The sequence below is a fragment of the Heloderma suspectum genome, chromosome 4 (assembly GCF_057233095.1).
Source record: "Heloderma suspectum isolate Gila_16-S chromosome 4, 16-S_ref, whole genome shotgun sequence".
In the NCBI taxonomy this organism is placed as follows: domain Eukaryota; kingdom Metazoa; phylum Chordata; class Lepidosauria; order Squamata; family Helodermatidae; genus Heloderma; species Heloderma suspectum.
Window position 1 is genome coordinate 58,867,709 of NC_139461.1, and position 19,621 is coordinate 58,887,329.

Here is a 19,621-nt window from a genome sequence, read left to right on the forward strand (position 1 = left end):
TGTTCCATACTGCCTTGGCATGGTAGCTCATAGAATCAAGGCCTAATAAAGACTACAGGTCTTTGTTTATACATAGGAGCTCAACTCTTATTCTTCTAATATTTGGTCTTCCATTTCCCTTCTGCTAGCTAGTGCCAAATAATTGCATGAATGTTTGTCATATAAGACATAGGTTACAAAGCCAACCAAATGTTGTTTTTAAAAAGAGAGACACTTATATTTAAATAGATTATGAGATTGGTGCAGATACACATACCTGTACCATCATCTACATTCTCCACTTCCATCACCTCAGTGTTTATTCTGCCTCGGAAGAGATACCGATGACCTTCTGTAGATGCTTTGCTGTTCTTCAATCGTCTTATGAAGGGTAGGGGCACAAAAGCATTGTCCAAACATTAGCATTACTATTTTTACTCCATGAGCATCAAGACTGCAGCTCGATTCCCATGTAACACTAACCATTTACGAGCAGTGTGCTGGTGCACACTGTCCAAGCACTGCCACTGCAATCAGGAGTGGGTCAACAAACCACAGACATTAGTGTGACATGCGAGCCCAGAACTCTGGCTTTTCTCTCCCCTGACAAGCCATAAAAATAACCCAAGAACAAACTATACATTATTTATCTGGCTTGTCAGGGGAGAGGTTTGTATGTCACACTAAACAAACCATCGACAAAAAGTCCACAATTTGCTGAATAACTCTCATTTGCAGTGGGAGTGACTGGGCACCATGTACATAAGAACATAAGAGCCATGCTAGGTCAGTCCAAGGCTCCATCTAGTCCAGCATTCTGTTCACACAGTGGCTGGTGCAATGCTTGTAAATGGTTGTAAACTGTAAGCCAGGGTACCACAGGACCCTGACTTACTGTGACATCCAAACTGGGCCTGTTCATCATTAGCAATTAATTGTATTACAGATGCCAGAAATCTTATTTTAAAAATGATTACTATACAGACTCCTTATTTTATTATGTATGCTCCAACAAATAAATCAACTCTGTTATGAAATTAAGTTTGAAATGACAGAGAGAAAGATGCTCTGTCATCTTTAAATTTTTACTCTAAGATTATTCTATCTTTTGTATAGTTTACTTTGCATTGGATGAAGTCATATATTTCAAAAAATAAGTGTATATCTTACCATTATAGTAGTTAAATCAGAGTATCAGAAATATTTTTAACATTGAAATCCAAATCATTTTGTTTTATAAGGTCAGCTTTCAACACATAAACTGATAAAATGTATCTTACCTATGCTTTCTTTTGCAATAGACCAAAAGATTGTCAAAAAGAAAAAACACCCGTTCCTGTATATTTCCTGCAGAGATTTTCAGCAAAATTCCATACATCAGCATTTCAGTGCACGTGTCTGTGATGTTAGATCCCTAACAAAAAATATATAGAAGAAACAATGGATTGGACCCTGAAAGCTGTTAGACGTTGGTAAAACCAATAAACATGCAGGTTTTCCACACAAACTTTGCAGTTTTGGTTAATCAAGAAAAGAAAATATCACATTTTATTGCAGGTATTATTTAAACGTATATATGCATAGGCATTATCTACTACCACAACTTGTTTTAAGAAATGCTTTATTATGTATTAGTAATTTTTCCTCTGAATCAAATGATTGACTTTGGTCTAATGAGATGCCTGGGTACCATACGAGCATGCACTTACATGTTTTCTGAAAGTTTCCCTCTTAGCAGGTGATCCTACAGAGCCAACAAATTGCAGCATGTGGTCATTACTTTCCTCTGAGTTTCCCCTTAAATTGCTCTTGTACATAGGAAGATGCCTTATACCACGTCAGACTATTTGTCTCTCTAGCCCAGTTATTTGTTTTGACTGGCAGCTGTTCTTCGGAGTCTCAGACAGAGGACTTTCCCATGGTCCTTTTAGTCCTTAAGTCCTACCTGGTCCTTCTAAGTGGAGATGGCAGAGACTAAATTTGGACCTTCTACATACAAAGCATATCTCAGCCACTGTGGCATGGTCTCACCCCCAAAACAAAATTCATAACCTGCTGTTTGAACCTGTTCCATGTTCTCTGGAAGCAGATTCTGAGGAGAGGCTTTCAGAGAATTTGCATGCACCCACCTGGATTGCAGCCACAATCAACTGGATATATGAAAACTTGGAATGCCATGAGATTCTTCCGATGCCTTATCGGAAAATACTGAAAACTGTACCTGGGACCTTATGCATGCAAAGTATGTGGTTTACTTCTGAACCATGGAACCTCATTAGTTGCTGAAAAGCCTACAAAGGTTGGAGGTGTGGTGTGGTGTCTGGAAGATATGACCAGCCCCTTTACACATTTTTTTAACATACAGAGCTCTTGCTGCTATAGTTCTCTTTGGAAATGCAATTACTTACATGCTTTGTAAGCACAGTGTCAACTGCATTGGCAGAAGCATGAACACTGAGAGCCAGTGTGGTGTAGTGGCAAGAGTGTTGGACTAGGAGCTGGGAGATCCGGGTTCTAGTCCCCACTCGGCCACGGAAGCTCACTGGGTGACTTTGGGCCAGTCACACACTCTCAGCCCAATCCACCTCACAGGGTTGTTGTTGTGAGGATAAAATGGAGAGGAGGAGGATAATGTAAGCCGCCTTGGGTTCCTTGCAAGAGGAAAAAAGGCGGGATATAAATGCAATAAATAAATAAATAAACACATTCCCAGACCAGCAAGGAAGTCCAAAAATGCACCCCAAAATAGTGTGCAAACCAATTGTAGACTATCACCTACCAGTATTAACCAATAAAGAATAAGAGCTCTATAGAGCTCAGCTAAAATAGAAAGCTCTTGAAAAACATGAAGTTATTCATGTCCTAAATATTACAGCTATAGCTTTATATGCAGCTTAAACTAGAAATTCAAAATCAGAACACACACACATTTCAATTAGCTGTGAATTGATTTAACAATGCTTCAGCCGACTCAGTAGGGCCTTCTCTTTCTTTTCCAAATCCTCAGCTTCTGCTAAGGAGTTGAATTAGATTATATTAAAGTTGTACAGGCAGAGATTATGTAGTCAAAACAATCATTTTCGGGGAAGAAAAGGTAGTACAAAAATACAATTCACAAATATTTTCTTAAGTCCTATCATAATTTGCATTGTTGGCAGAGAGTAGCTTCCAAGAAGTACCCTCCATAGGTAATAAGCTTAGCATGTGACTTTGCTAACTGCCCCTAAACTACAGCCTTTTTTCCAGGTTAATACTAAAATACACTGATCAGTGTAAGGATGACAGCAGAGTTACGTACTACACTTGGTTAGAAAATTACCAGCCCCAAAGGTTCTAGGACACCAAATTGAACAAACCACATGGGCTAAAATGTGGACAAGTGTACCTTTTAAATCAATTTCTAGTAAAGTTAAAGAAAATTCTTCAAAATTGGTCGATCTCACTCCAGTGAGAATGAGTTATATTAATAAAGCTATACCCCCAAAATGCTGGAGGGGGTGTTCGACTACTGGTTCATATTTTCACACATGGTGGACATGCCCCACAGTTAATCAGTTCCGGGAAAATGTATTTAAAGAGGCTGAGAAACAAAACAAAAAACTGAGGTTTTGCCAGAATTACGTTTATTATTGCTGACAGAGCAAATACAAATTTAAGACACAAGGAGCTTTTGACTTTTATGTGGGTGAAGGCTTGACTAATTATAGTATCATCTTGGAGAAAGGAAATAGCAAACCCAATGCCAATGTGGAGAAATAAGTTATGGTCCATCATCCTGATGGAGAAATTAACAAATCAGGTTAGGATACAAAGGTATGAAAACTATAAAAATAGCTTCTACAAAAATTGGGCAGCTTTCATACATTTTACAAATAATTCAAACAGTATAGAACGTCCATACTCATATGGATCCTGTTGGAATTATGTCTTGGTATGAATGAACATAATTAATAATGATTTACAAATAGAGGCAAGAGGTTGTTTAATTTTTACATAAACTTGAAATCTTGAAATTAAACTGAAAAATAATTAAATCCTAGGAATGTAATGTAACCAGTGATTGTTTTGTTTTTATGCTATTGGTTCATATGTTTATAATGAAACAATATGTATTATATCAGTTTTTATATGAAACTCAATAAAACATTTGGGGAAAAAATGACTAGCCCCAGTTCCACCTTTATATTCAGCCTCTCTCCTCGGTTTTCTCCAGGAGCCACTTTGAAGAAACTGCTAAAGTGCTTTTAATGTCCATGCTTTTTACAGCCACACTGCGACACGCTACTGGAGAAAGTTAAGAAGAAAGTGCAGCACATGGACCTCTACTCCTGCAGCCCTCTGATCAAGCTAGTATCAAGAAGATAATTAATGCTACTGTGTTCTTAGGGTAGAACTACAGACTTTCAGAACTAGGATACAAAACCATTCAACAAAAATAACCATTTCGTAAGTGAAGACAACACATCCTCATATTAACTTGCTGGCTAGAAAACAATTCTGTATGTGTTTTGAGTTGCTCTACACAGTATCATGGGGTTTCTTCTGTTGCAAAACAAAAAAAAGAAGTTGAACTATTTTTATGACAGCTACGAGAGAGCACAGGACAGGAAGGCCTGGCATGCTATGGTCCATGGGGTCACGAAGAGTCGGACATGACTGAACAACAACAAACCTTGCTTTGGATCTAGTGAATGTAACATTACAATATTAAATGGGGAAAATTAAATTAAGTTTTAGTATTTATATTCTTCTAATGTCTGTTTTCCTGTACATTTTTAATTATAACCAACACAAGCTTAGCTTTATGACACTTTTGTGTAGGAATGCAAGTCATGCTTTGATCCTCCATCAGATGCTAAATATAATCCTTTTCCTAGCTAAGCAATGTGCTAAGCATTTTCTTCTGACAGAAAATCTCTAACAAGTGTGTGTCTCTGTTCTTATGCATTATAGCAAACCAGATGTTTAGTTAATTAAAGCAAGTCTTGTAGCATAGGAGGATTTATTGCAGTGAAGCCTCATAAAACTTGGCTAGTTCTTGCAGAAACCGTTTAAGTTTAGAATATTTAAAGTGGAAAACCATCATATGAAAAATGTTACATATTTAGCAACTGAGTATTAATTTGTAACCAAAACATACCTTCAAATCTGATTATTAATATAGGTGTGAATGTGGCATGCCCTTACTGAAAACTCTCCATTATCCAGCAACATGTTCCTTGTACGGTACAGTAAAAGCTGCCTTACACCAGGGCAGACTATTTGTCCATCTTGCCCAGTACTGTTTGCTGTGAATGACAAGTGTCTCTACAGAGGTGTCTCACATCACCTGCTACCTGATCTTTTTTAACTGGTGATACCAGGGATTGAATCTGGGACATTCTGCATGAAAAGCAGGTGTTCTACCCCTGAGCAATGCCCACCCACTGGATATAAAAACGTTGCTATATGCGTGAGCTATCCCCCCTACTCCAACCTGTTTACATCCCATTTATTTCAATGGTGGGAGAGAGTCCACATGCAGATTATGTATGTTCCTTCTAATTAATGGGGACAGTTCTGTACACAAGAGATCCATGTACAGACCTGAGAGTGCATAGATTTCTAACTACATTTTAGCTACTTATATTTATTACTTATATTTTTAATTCACCTAATAACAAAAGTTATTTGGGCAGATTACATAAAGTTAAAAGAATAAAATACAATATAAAAATTATAAACAGCACAGGAAAATCAATGCCTAATTCTTACTGGTGAGTGACACTGATCAGTCTTTATTTCATTACAATATCTTTGTCTGAATAAAAATTACTTCTCGCTTTTCCTTCCACACTTCTTTATTGGTCATGGTGCCTCTAGTCTGAATGTTAACATAGCTATTGTTTCAGTCTTTTAGTATGTTCAGTCATATACTTTGACATAGTTCTTAGAAAGGCACATAAATTAAAGCTGGCAATTTTTAATTTGGTGAAACTATCCATTTAATATAGTAATTTATGCAAGAAAATGTAAGTATCATACGCAATTTGCAATTTGCAAAAGCAGGCAAAATCCCATACATCTTCCAGGATCAAGAGGTTGGAAATTCACTGAGCTATACAATCAAGGATAAAAGAAAATTGAGGATTATGACAGTGGATTGCAGTAGGCATAATATTTCCCAATAATGCCAAGGATTTGAAATAACAAGGATACATGTTTGAAATGGTGACATATGGATTTTATCCATCCGAAGCAGCAGCACAGACAAGTGAAAAGCAAAAAGCAGAGCCAAACGGTAGCCAGGAAGATGATCTTTCAATAGCTTAGTCGATAAATAATATGGGCTACTCCTTTCATTCCCTTCCACTCCCTTTCTTGTCTATGTGCTCTATCTACAACTTCCCTTCCCTTAAGTCAGGGGTGGGCAACTTGTCACCCTCCAGATGTTTTGGCTTACAATTCCCACCAGCCCTGGTCAGCATAGCTAATGCTGAAAGATCATGGGAATTATAGGCCAAAACATCTGAAGAGCCACTGGTTCCCCCATGCCTGCCTTAAGTCCACTTTTAACCTCACACCTATGATATTCAGACCCGTGTCCTATCTTCCTTTGAGTACTTTCTTCCAGTTCACTTATTTCCACCTTCATTCTTCCTATTTTTCTTCAGGTTTCTCTGGGATTTCAAAAGCAGATTCACTGGCTAGGGAAGGACTGTAAATTGGTAACAGCCAAACATGTTTCTACTTCAGATTCTGTCCTTCTTGAGTCCTAGAGGCTTTTAAAACAAATCTATTTATTTAGTCAAATATCATGTTCTGAGTTTTTCACGTCCATCATATGTCTATGGCCATAGCAAAAGCATTAAAAGAATGTCCACATATAAACCTAGAGTTTAGTATTATGACATAGTTTCTATTACACCATCTAGAGGCTGTTGTATTTATTCTGCTTAACATGCACAGGCAGCTCTCTGTCAGCTGCAGAATTCCACACTTACTGAATTTAATGCAGTTATATATTCCAAAGCAGTTATCAATCACAACCATCTTTACTTTTTTTTGATTGAAAAGATAAGGTAATACATGTAAATATGCAGCAGAAGATGAAATCAGTAATTCAAGAAGCTTAGGTTGATATTTTCATTATTTTTATTTCTATCACTGCCTATTATGTCTAGAGCCTTAATAAATAATGTATATTTTGATTTAATAATATGATTCTGCAGAATGAAGGTGGAACTACATTATATGGATACAAATACATGGCTGCTGCCAAAAGCAGCAACATCTAATAAATCCCAATGCATGATAGTGGTGCAAATTTTCCAGTCCCCAGTCTCGATGCAATGACATCATATCACATTTTTTCATTTACTAAACTTCTAGGGGAAGGAGAAGAGAAGGTGTCAGGCTGCTGCCTTTGGTGGCAGGCAGGCATTATCCATATTGTCTAACAGATTCAAACTATGGGGGGAACAATAGGTGGGTCTCAATGAAATATACAGCCTTGCCCTCTGATTCTCACCCAGTTTTAGCCGAATCATGTCCCTATATGCTTCTAAAACAGTAGCTACGGATAAAAGGGGATTGCCCCTAGTATTCAAGCACTATTATCAAGTTTTATTTATTTATTTAGTTCTATCCTGAGTGTTATAGATTTAAGGAATTAGACCTGATAGACAGAGTGCCTGAGGAACTATGGACGGAGGTCCATAACATTGTTCAGGAGGCCGCCGTTCAATCCATCCCAAAGAAAAAGAAATGCAAGAAAGCCAAGTGGCTGTCTGATGAGGCTTTACAAGTAGCTCACGATAGAAGGGAAGCGAAAAGCAAGGGAGAAAGGGGAAGATATACCCAACTGAATGCAGAATTCCAGAAAAGAGCAAGGAGAGACAAGAAGACCTTCTTAAATGAACAATGCAAAGAAATCGAGGAAAACAACAGAATGGGAAAGACTAGAGATCTTTTCAAGAAAATCGGAGATCTCAAGGGAACATTTTGTGCAAAGACGGGCATGATAAAGGACAAAGAAGGCAGGGACCTAACAGAAGCAGATGATATTAAGAAGAGGTGGAAAGAATACACAGAAGAACTATACAGGAAAGATCTGAATGTCCCTGATAGCTATGATAGTGCGGTCACTGAACTTAAGCCGGACATCCTAGAGAGTGAAGTCAAGTGGGCCTTAGGAAGCATTAGTAACAACAAAGCTAGCGGAGGTGACAGTATTCCAGCTGAGCTATTTAAAATCCTAAAAGATGATGCTGTTGAAGTGCTGCACTCAATATGCCAACACATTTGGAACACTCAACAGTGGCCACAAGACTGGAAAAGGTCAGTTTACATTCCAATTCCAAAGAAGGGCAATGCCAAAGAGTGTTCAAACTACTGTACAATTGCCTAAATTGTATAATATAATAAATACAATTGCTAAAGCCTTTGATTGTGTGGATCACAACAAACTGTGACAAATTCTTAAAGAGATGGGAGTACCAGACCACCTTACCTGTCTCCTGAGAAACCTGTACGAGGGTCAAGAAGCAACAGTAAGAACCAGACATGGAACAACCAATTGGTTCAAAATTGGGAAAGGAGTACGACAAGGCTGTATATTGTCGCCCTGCTTATTTAATTTATATGCAGAGTATATCATGAGAAACGCTGGGTTGGATGAATCACAGGTCGGAATTAAGATTGCCGGGAGAATTATCAACAACCTCCGATATGCAGACGATACCACCCTAATGGCAGAACGTAAAGAGGATCTAAAGAGCCTCTTGTTGAGGGTGAAAGAGGAGAGTGCAAAAGCTGGTTTGAAACTCAACATTAAAAAAACGAAGATCATGGCATCTGGCCCCATCACTTCCTGGCATATAGAAGGGGAAGAAATGGGAACAGTGACAGATTTTACTTTCTTGGGCTCCAAGATCACCGCAGATGGTGACTGTAGCCATGAAATTAAAAGATGCTTGCTCCTTGGGAGGAAAGCTATGGCAAACCTAGACAGCAGAGTAAGAAGCAGAGACATCACCTTGCTGACAAAGGTCCACATAATCAAAGCTATGGTTTTCCCAGTAGTAACGTCTGGCTGTGAGAGCTGGACTATAAGGAAGGCTGAGCGCCGAAGAATTGATGCTTTCGAACTGTGGTGCTGGAGAAGACTCTTACGAGTCCCCTGGACTGCAAAGAGGTCAAATCAGTCAATCCTAAAGGAAATCAACCCTGAGTGCTCATTGGAAGGACAGATGCTGAAGCTCAAATATTTTGGCCACCTAATGCGAAGAGAAAACTCTCTGGAAAAGACCCTGATGCTGGTCTTTTACTGAAGGCAAAAGGAGAAGGGCACGGCAGAGGATGAGATGGCTAGATAGCATCACTGATGCAATGAATATGGACTTCAGCACGCTCCGGGAGAGAGTGCAGGACAGGAAGGCCTGGCGTGCTATGGTCCATGGGGTCACGAAGGGTTGGACACGACTTAACGACTGAACAACAATCCTGAGTGTTCCATGTACAACTAAGAGTAAGAAATTGAGATCTGTGAGTAATCATAGGGGGAGGGAGGGCAAGGCGAAGACAGGGAACACTCCCTCAACACCTGTTTCCCCATCACAATCTCTCCCTCCATTTACCATGAAAGAGACAATGCAGTGGGAGGGAATCTCACCTTATTTCCACCTTCTTCCCTCCACATTGGAAAATATAGATGGTTTGGAAAAACAGTCAACAGAGACTCTGCCTTGCAGTTCCTACGTTTCTGTTAGCAGTTACCTATACATGGACTGACCAAGTTCACAAACATAATCTTATTCTTACCAGCAAGAAAAAGGACAAAGCATTTTATTCTAATTGTGAGTTATGGACTGTTCCACCCAATATGTCACATAATGTAGTGTGATGAATATAAAGAACATACCATGTGTAGACTTCTAAATGCCTCCGATATCTAACAGAATGACAAATTTTGTGACATTACCTCCCATCCTTCAATGTGAGACTGCCATTCTTCTAAAACCTCTAATTTTTCCATCTGTCTCTTGGCCTCATTTATGTTGGAGCAGACAGCTTTCATGGTCTGGAGAGCTTCCATTAAGGCAGAGTAGTCACTGTGTTTTTTGGGAGTGCGCTTTAGCAGCTCCTGTTTGTCCGTTTTTTAAAAAAAGAAAAACAAATCAATTCTTGCACTTTCACAATAATGAAAATCAATTCCTGCACTTTCATTGTTCATTATAGGAGGCTCATGCTGTCATTCCATGTAGGTTTAATTGGGAGTAAATAGGCATACATCGAACTAGGCATATATAGGGTTAGACCATCAAACAGATAGGGATACTAAAATTAAATAGTATCAGTATCCATCAGTATAAGAACATAAGAAGAGCCATACTGGATCAGAACAAGGGTCCATCTAGTCCAGCATTCTGTTAACACAGCGACCAACCAGCTGTCAACCAGGAACCCACAAGCAGGACACGAGTACAACAGCACCCTCCCACCCATGTTCCCTAACAACTGGTGTACACAGGCTCACTACCTCTGGTACTGGAGATAGCACATAGCCTTTTCCTCCAGGAATTTTTCTAACCCCCTTTTAAAGCCATCCAAACTGGTGGCCATCACTACATCCTGTGGTAGCAAATTCCATAGTTTAACTATAAGCTGTGTGGAGAAGTACTTCCTTTCATCTATCCTGAATCTTTCACTAATCAGCTTCATGGGATGACCCTGGGTTGTATTATTTTGGGAGAGGGAGAAAAACATCTCCCTATCCACATTCTCCACACCATGCATGAGTATCCTATTTCATTAAATGTGTGGTTAATGCTCCCATTCAAATCTATGTGACTTTGAGAAATCATGCCTGGCTAGGTGTGCCTGACTCCTATTTGTGTTTCAGTCAATACCTTTTTTTACTGATAACTTTTTCACCACTATTATTACAGTCACAGTCATAAAACAAAAGTTGCACTTTCTGCAAAGGTTATTTGTTCAAATACTGAAGAAAACAATTGAAATCGCTGATTGTTCTTTATTATCTACTTTTGAAAAAGTTAGTAACATTTGTATCTGAGGCCTGAACGGATCACCTGTGTACATGAGAAGTAGTGCATGTGCATGATAGACCACAGGCCATATAGTAAGAGTGCATGGACATGGTCCACAAGTAGGCAGGCACGAAATGTCTTTGTTCAGTTTTAGGTGGACTATAAGACTTTTTTTATTATTCTGCATGGCTTTTTAAACGTATTAGCTCTGCACTCTGTTTTTAAGATTCTGTCCTTCTCTTATCTCTGCTGTGAACAATGTTTTTTTAAAATTATTTTGAAATGTTTGAAATGTGTAATCCTATGCATGTTTAGACAGGAAAAGTCCTACAGCTCCTAGCATTTCCCAGCCAGCCCTGATGGTTGAGGGATGCTGGGAGTTGTAGAATTTTTTTCTCTCTAAACATGCACACGATTGTGCCCTAAAATTGTTTTAAGTATAAGTTGCCACGGAGACCCATTTGGGTCAAAAGGCAACTCATACGTTTATAAATAAGTAAAAGCATCACCCTTGCTACACTCTTGCTCACCCACAAATTCCTCACTCTCTCCTACTCCAGATCGTGGCATTTAGCAGACACTGGCATATTGCATTCTGATGGTTTCAGGGACCCCACAGTTATACAGCCTGGAATGGAGGGACAAGCTGGTCCCTTTATTTAAAGATGCTGATAGAAGCAGACAGTGAAAGGAATGGAGCCTGTCCCTTGGGAAAGAAAGGGAGCGAATGACATGACATCCAGCAGCAGATTTGCACAAGAGAAGTGGAATGTAGCAGTTTTCCCCCAGAACAAGCATTGCAGTAGCTGCCAGCACCCACAGTACAAGTCACAAAGCAATTCACAGACGGGCAGCTCTCTTCCGATACTCTTGCTCTGGGGACCTCTGGTGTGAACCACTGGAATTATCCTAGTGCTGCCAGCATGCTGGGCTCCCGTCTTGTTTTTGTGCACAGCTGGTAAATCTTTTAAAATACTAAACTCGTTTGTTTCAGGGAAGGGCTTGTCATCACGGAATGTTAAATATAATTTAGCAGAGAACATGTTTTCAGTTACAATATTGTAAGTAACAAAAATACTTACCTTCAAAAGAAGTGGATACTTGCATATTCTCTGGATTGGTGTTACTAAGTAACCTTCTAATGGTACAGCAGTATTCTTGCGTCCTCCTAGCAGCATGCAGTTCTAGAAAGGAATTAAAACACTTTTAATTATTTGGGGGAATTGACCTTTTCTACTGCTGTATCAATGCTATGCTCCTGAGTCCTGCTTGGTTGCTCAATTGTTGGGTAGCTTCAATGGACAGAGGTGGCTTTTACTAATTCCCATTTTATTAGCTGTCAGTAGCCATTCCTCTGTTAACATGACCTGGCCACTGTCCCTCCCACCACACCGTTTAGTAAACTCCCATTTGGATTATTGCAATTAGCTTTACTTAGGCAGCCAGTGAAGACACTTTGTAAATTTCATCTGGTCAAAACTCTGTGGTTAGCATATTACTGGGGACATGCCACAGAGAGCACATTAAAACTATACTAGGTTGATTGCATGCACTTCTAATACGTTTCTAGACTCAATTAAAGCTGTTGGTTATTACTTTTACAGGCTTAAATGGCATGGCCCCTCTGTACATTAGATAGTACATTTCCTTTTTGCTCCTCCCTGTGAGATGTGCTGGTACATCAGGTAGAACTTTCTTGATAAATTTAGTGGAGCTTATTCCAAATAAGTGCACAGGGATGTTTGGTGTGTGTGTGTGTGTGTTTAAGTGTGTTAGATATTCTCTTGCAAAGTCTATCCTACACTAGAGACAAATCCTTCCAGATCTTTAGGTTTTGCAATAAATTTGTTGGAACATTGTCACTTCATGTTGCAAATTTCAGTGGCAAAAGATTCAGGGCTGACCTAACCATAGGCGCAAACCAGGCAAGCAAATGCAGAGAACCACCTCTGGAGGAAATGCACAGAGGAAACTTAGCAGCTTATTAGCTGAGTCATATCTCCTGAATTCTGGTGGTCTTTCTCAGCTGCCTAGAACATACATACAGTTATAAAGGGGAGGAAGTGAAGTAGTAACAGACATTTAACATGAAACTAAAAAAAAATCCCAATTTATTCTTGATAATTTAATGTGCTATCAGCATATGTCTAGCATACAATAAAATTGGACAACATTTTAATACACCCAGAGCAGCAAAAAATCTTAAACCAGCTCTATATAGATTATGCTGTAATTTTGGCTAAAATTCTTTGCTTCTAAGCCAGACATATCATGCAATTCTGTAAAATCATCATGAGATGGCACTGACTGTGTGATGCAGACTTGCTCTCTAAAATTATTATTTTAGCATTCATCTGCTCTACAGCCATGGATTACTGTGGTTGGAGCACTTTTCCTACAAGTAAAAGAGTAAAGCATTTGGGGCTTTGAAGTTTAGAAAAAAGGCAGCTGAGGGGACGACATGAAAGAGGTTTATAAAATTATGCCTACTTTCTCCCTATTTCATAATGCTAGGACTTGAAGTCATCCAGTGAAATTGATTGGCAGTAGATTCAGAACAGACATGAGACAGTATTTCACACAAGACATAATTAATTTATGGAATTCAGGTGTGGTGGTGGCCATGTCGCTGAGAAAATCATGGAGGAAAGTGGCTATTACCAATGATGGTTATATGGAACCTCCATGTTCACAGACAGTATGCAAATGAATAACAATGGCTGGGAAGAAATAGTACGAAAGGTCTTTAGACAGGATGGTGAATCTATGACCTTCCAGGTGTTGTTGGACCACAACTCTCATCATCCCTGGCCATTGGCCATGATGGCTGGGGCTGAAGGAGTTCAGCAACTTCTGGGGGACCACAGATTCATCAACCTAATCTATTGCTTTAATACCCTACTTAGGACTCTCTTGGTGGCATCTGATTGGCTACTGTAGGAAGCAGGATGCTGGACAAAATGGACCTTTTGTCTGATCCAGCAGGGCTGCTCTTAAATTCTGTGCAATTAAAGTAGGCAAATATGTCACTTAGAAAAGAACTGTATCAAATTACCATTCTAATCAAATGTGCAATCATATATGTCTACTCAGTAGTAAGAACCACTGAGTTCTATGGGGCTTACTCTCAGGTAAGTGGTATAGATTGCAGGTCTAGATAAAGAATACAAATAAATATTAGCTTACCAATAGAAAAGTCCGTACTGTTCTTATTTTGTTAAGTTCAAGCAAAAGTTTTTGTGCCTTTTCATGATTACTACAGTATTCATCATAGATACGAAATCTGTCTTTCTGGGGGGGGGGAATTTTTTTCATATTAGTCATTTTGCCTCAGATTTCCTTGTTCAACTTTATTTTTATTAGACATTTAAAAAATAATTAAACAGCATAGATTAAAAAAAATTACAAGACACAGTTTCTGTAACCTTATAGATAGACAATATGAAAGAAAATACTATAAAATACAAACATATATGACAAATATTGAAAGCTAAGAGAAAAATCCAGACAAAAAGAAAAGGTACTCTTTTCTGTTTTAGTTTCATAGTTAAGTTCAAGAAGGTTTTGCTCCTTCTCATGGTTCAACGAAACCCACTACACAATAAATACTAAGTGTAACATCAGAACACGGCGTATGTTTGGCTGAATTACAACTCTGTATATGCCAAACATGATAGAGCACATACTGCTGCTCATTTCTGTAGTAAACGTGTTCAAATTGGGGAAAAAACACCTTATTTGCACCTCTCTGAAAAAAATGAAATCTATTCAGAACAAGTGAAAAATAATTGAATACAGTTCAGTCCAGCAGAATATGCTAAAAGCTACCTTCTCGATGAAAAAATCATAATGAATCTTACTCCTTCCACAGAATAGACATCCAACAGTAAAGCTTTCCTTTTAGCACTGCCTACAGCTTCCATGCGTCCTTAAAAAACCTTAAATTATGCAGTTATGCCTGTTTTGTCCTCAGAGTGGACTGTACATGAACTACCATGCCAGATTTTTTTTTAAAGTAGCACAGTGAAAGAGAAGATCAATTAAATATGAAGGTTATATTATCAAAGTTGACATACAAAATGAAGAAAGCACGCTCCCACTTCTTGTTGAGCATTAGGTTCAGGATGTAGACACTCCTCAATACTGGACAGGAAATCCTTGTGCACTTCAAGAATATCTTCAATATTTGAGAACAACGTCTGTAAGTAAGAAATCCAGAGTATAAATAAAAAGAAACAAACAACAATAAAATGGGAGTGAGAATAATTAACAACTAACCTTAACTGTTTCCTCTGTAATGTTTTTATCAACCTTGGAAATAGTCCACTGCATTATTCTATGAAGGAATGCCTGGAGAGAGAGAGAGAGAGAGCAGGAAAAGAAAGCAATAGTCAAAGCATTGAAGAACTGTAGGCCAAAGAAATAGCCATGGTAGTCTGTAGCAACAACAAAAAAGTAAGAAGTGTTGGAATTTATATATTCTGACATGCACCATCATGGGGAATAGTCTTCTAACTACATCAGATGCACAAAGTGAACTAATATGGTGGTGTGAATATTGGGGATGATTCAGAGATGTATTTCATCACACCACAATCCCTAATTGTGATAGGAAGGATAATGAATGCTAAAAAAAGTGAACTGTGGCAAGATAAATGGATACCTGAAACTGCCCTTAGTTAAGTAGAAACATTTTAAAATAAACAAGAAATGCTACCTGTATACAGATGGTGGAAGAAGTGGAAGCAGATGATAAAATACCATTACTACTACGCAGTCATTTAGCACCAAGCCTGGAAAGGCTCTCATAAGTCTTCTGCTTACGGCTTAATGTACTGTTAAGAAGTAATAATCTGAGCTAGAATTATATATCCTGAGAACCCCTAAGTATGAACCACAAAGTAAAATAGAACACTTAGCATTTCTCAGCAATCCTATGTGAGTGTAGTTTTCATCATCATATGCATTGCAGAAACATGTCTATCCAAGTGCATAGCTGTTCTGGCTATATGCACCAGTCAGAACTGAATTGTCACATCTGCAATATGCATCTGAACAGCTTAGTCTGCAACAGCAGCATATAGAAATCAGTATAGGCACACCATTCCTTAGTGCTACTCTGCCAGCACTTTGAAGGAAATTACTTCCATTTTTAAACCAACTGCAGCAGAAATGCACGAAGGCAAGTATGACCAATTCTACATTAAGGTCACAATCCAATAAATGAATACCATGTATGTAAGCATTGCTTTCAGATGGTCAGTTATGTGCTCAACAGTTCTTGCCTTCCATAACCAAAAGTGGCAGCCAATTGTATGTGCGGTATGCAGAATTAGGTTCTGACATGGTTGTCCTATGGTTTTTAGGACACAACATACACACTCAGGGCCAGATTAGACAATACATGTAGAAGCCAAAGATATACATCCTCCGGAAAAGCCTGTTGTTCAGTCGTTCAGTCGTGTCCGACTCTTCGTGACCCCATGGACCATAGCACGCCAGGCCTTCCTGTCCTGCGCTCTCTCCCGGAGCGTGCTCAAGTTCATATTCATTGCATCCGTGATGCTATCTAGCCATCTCATCCTCTGCCGTCCCCTTCTCCTTTTGCCTTCAGTCTTTCCCAGCATCAGGGTCTTTTCCAGGGAGTTTTCTCTTCGCATTAGGTGGCCAAAATATTGGAGCTTCAGCTTCATTATCTGTCCTTCCAATGAGCACTCAGGGTTGATTTCCTTTAGGATGGACTGATTTGACCTCCTTGCAGTCCAGGGGACTCGTAAGAGTCTTCTCCAGCACCACAGTTCGAAAGCATCAATTCTTCGGCACTCAGCCTTCCTTATAGTCCAGCTCTCACAGCCATACATTACTACTGGGAAAACCATAGCTTTGATTCGACGGACCTTTGTCGGCAAGGTGATGTCTCTGCTTCTTACTATGCTGTCTAGGTTTGCCATAGCTTTCCTCCCAAGGAGCAAGCGTCTTTTAATTTCATGGCTACAGTCACCATCTGCGGTGATCTTGGAGCCCAAGAAAGTAAAATCTGTCACTGCTTCCATTTCTTCCCCTTCTATATGCCAGGAAGTGATAGGGCCAGATGCCATGATCTTAGTTTTTTTAATGTTGAGTTTCAAACCAGCTTTTGCACTCTCCTCTTTCACCCTCAACAAGAGGCTCTTTAGATCCTCTTCGCTTTCTGCCATTAGGGTGGTATCGTCTGCATATCGGAGGTTGTTGATAATTCTCCCGGCAATCTTAATTCCGACCTCTGATTCATCCAATCCGGCATTTCTCATGATGTACTCTGCATATAAGTTAAATAAGCAGGGTGACAATATGCAGCCTTGTCGTACTCCTTTCCCAATTTTGAACCAATCGGTTGTTCCATGTCTGGTTCTTACGGTTGCTTCTTGACCCTCGTACAGGTTTCTCAGGAGACAGGTAAGGTGGTCTGGTACTCCCATCACTTTCAGAATTTGCCACAGTTTGTTGTGATCCACACAATCAAAGGCTTTAGCGTAGTCAATGAAGCAGAAATAGACGTTTTTCTGGAATTCTCTTGCTTTCTCCATGATGCAGCGAATGTTGGCGATTTGATCTCTAGTTCCTCTGCCTCTTCTAAACCCAGCTTGTACTTCCGGTCGTTCTCGATTCGCATACTGCTGAAGCCTAGCTTGTAGGATTTTGAGCATCACCTTGCTGGCATGTGAAATGAGCGCAATTGTGCGGTAGTTTGAACACTCTTTGGCGTTGCCCTTCTTTGGAATTGGAATGTAAACTGACCTTTTCCAGTCTTGTGGCCACTGTTGAGTGTTCCAGATTTGTTGGCATATTGAATGCAGCACTTTAACAGCATCATCTTTTAGGATTTTAAATAGCTCGGCTGGAATACTGTGATCTCCGCTAGCTTTGTTGTTACTAATGCTTCCTAAGGCCCACTTGACTTCACTCTCTAGGATATCCGGCTCAAGTTCAGTGACCGCACTCTCATGGCTATCAGGGACATTCAGATCTTTCCTGTATAGTTCTTCTGTGTATTCTTGCCACCTCTTCATAATCTCATCTGCTTCTGTTAGGTCCCTGCCTTCTTTGTCCTTTATCATGCCCGTCTTTGCACAAAACGTTCCCTTGAGATCTCCAATTTTCTTGAAGAGATCTCTAGTCTTTCCCATTCTGTTGTTTTCCTCGATTTCTTTACATTGTTCATTTAAGAAGGCCTTCTTGTCTCTCCTTGCTATTCTCTGGAACTCTGCATTCAGTTGGGTATATCTTCCCCTTTCTCCCTTGCTTTTCGCTTCCCTTCTATCGTGAGCTACTTGTAAAGCCTCATCAGACAGCCACTTGGCTTTCTTGCATTTCTTTTTCTTTGGGACGGATTTCGTTGCTGCCTCCTGAACAATGTTACGGACCTCCGTCCATAGTTCCTCAGGCACTCTGTCTATCAGGTCTAATCCCTGAAATCTATTCCTCACCTCCACTGTATATTCATCAGGGATATGATTTAGGTCATACCTGAACGGTTTAGTGGTTTTCCCGACGTTCTTCAATTTAAGCCGAAATTTTGCAAGAAGCAGCTCATGATCTGAGCCACAGTCAGCTCCAGGTCTTGTTTTTACTGACTGTGTGGAGCTTCTTCATCTTTGGCTGCAAAGGACATAATCAATCTGATTTCGATATTGACCATCTGGTGACGTCCATGTGTAGACTCGCCTCTTGTGCTGTTGGAAAAGAGTGTTTGCTATGATCAGCATGTTCTCTTGGCAAAACTCTATTAGCTTTTGTCCTGCTTCATTTTGTACACCAAGGCCATGGCTGCCTGTTATCCCGGTGATTTCTTGACTTCCTACTTTAGCATTCCAATCCCCTATGATGAAGAGGACATCTTTTTTTGGTGTTAGTTCTAGAAGGTGTTGGAGGTCTTCATAGAACTGATCAACCTCAGCTTCTTCGGCCTCAGTGGTTGGGGCATAGACTTGAATTACTGTGATGTTGAATGGTTTGCCTTGGATTCGTACTGAGATCATTCTATCGTTTTTGAGATTGTACCCCAGTACTGCTTTTCCCACCCTTTTGTTGACTATGAGTGCTACTCCATTTCTTCTAAGGGATTCTTGCCCACAATAGTAGATATGATGGTCACCTGAATTAAATTCGCCCATTCCTGTCCATTTTAGTTCGCTGATTCCCAAGATGTCGATGTTCAATCTTGCCATCTCATGTTTGACCACCTCCAGCTTACCTTGATTCATTGATCTGACATTCCAGGTTCCTAAACAATATCGTTCTTTACAGCATCGGATTTTCTTTTCACCTCCAGACACATCCACAGCTGAGTGTCCTTTCGGCTTTGGCCCAGCCGCTTCACTCTTTCTGGCGCTACTTGGAAATACCCTCTGCTCTTCCCCAGTAGCATATTGGACACCTTCCGACCTGAGGGGCTCATCTTCCAGCGTCATATCTTTTAGCCTTGTGATACGTTCCATGGGGTTTTCTTGGCAAGAATACTGGAGTGGGTTGCCATTTCCTGCTCCAGTGGACCACATTTTGTCAGAACTCTCTGCCATGACCTGTCCGTCTTGGGTGGCCCTGCACGGCATAGCTTATGGCTTCACTGAGTT

General features: G+C 39.7%; 1 protein-coding gene and 1 long non-coding RNA gene across 2 annotated transcripts in view; one reads left to right on the plus strand and one right to left on the minus strand.

Moving 5' to 3' along the window:
- LOC146346880 (uncharacterized) overlaps positions 1 to 4,721 on the plus strand; it is a 29,825-nt gene extending 25,104 nt beyond the window's left edge. The window contains exons 4-5 of the long non-coding RNA XR_014789836.1: positions 1,281 to 1,536; positions 4,246 to 4,721. This is a non-coding gene — a long non-coding RNA (uncharacterized LOC146346880). The remainder of the gene's footprint in view (positions 1 to 1,280; positions 1,537 to 4,245) is intronic.
- Positions 1 to 19,621, minus strand: part of PREX2 (phosphatidylinositol-3,4,5-trisphosphate dependent Rac exchange factor 2) — a 218,198-nt gene that overhangs the window by 151,252 nt on the left and 47,325 nt on the right. The window contains exons 2-8 of the mRNA XM_084848048.1: positions 15,288 to 15,359; positions 15,086 to 15,208; positions 14,196 to 14,300; positions 12,092 to 12,193; positions 9,941 to 10,102; positions 1,260 to 1,393; positions 257 to 360 (exon numbers count right to left, since the gene is read on the minus strand). Of these exons, the coding sequence (XP_084704174.1) occupies positions 257 to 360; positions 1,260 to 1,393; positions 9,941 to 10,102; positions 12,092 to 12,193; positions 14,196 to 14,300; positions 15,086 to 15,208; positions 15,288 to 15,359 (802 nt within the window). The remainder of the gene's footprint in view (positions 1 to 256; positions 361 to 1,259; positions 1,394 to 9,940; positions 10,103 to 12,091; positions 12,194 to 14,195; positions 14,301 to 15,085; positions 15,209 to 15,287; positions 15,360 to 19,621) is intronic.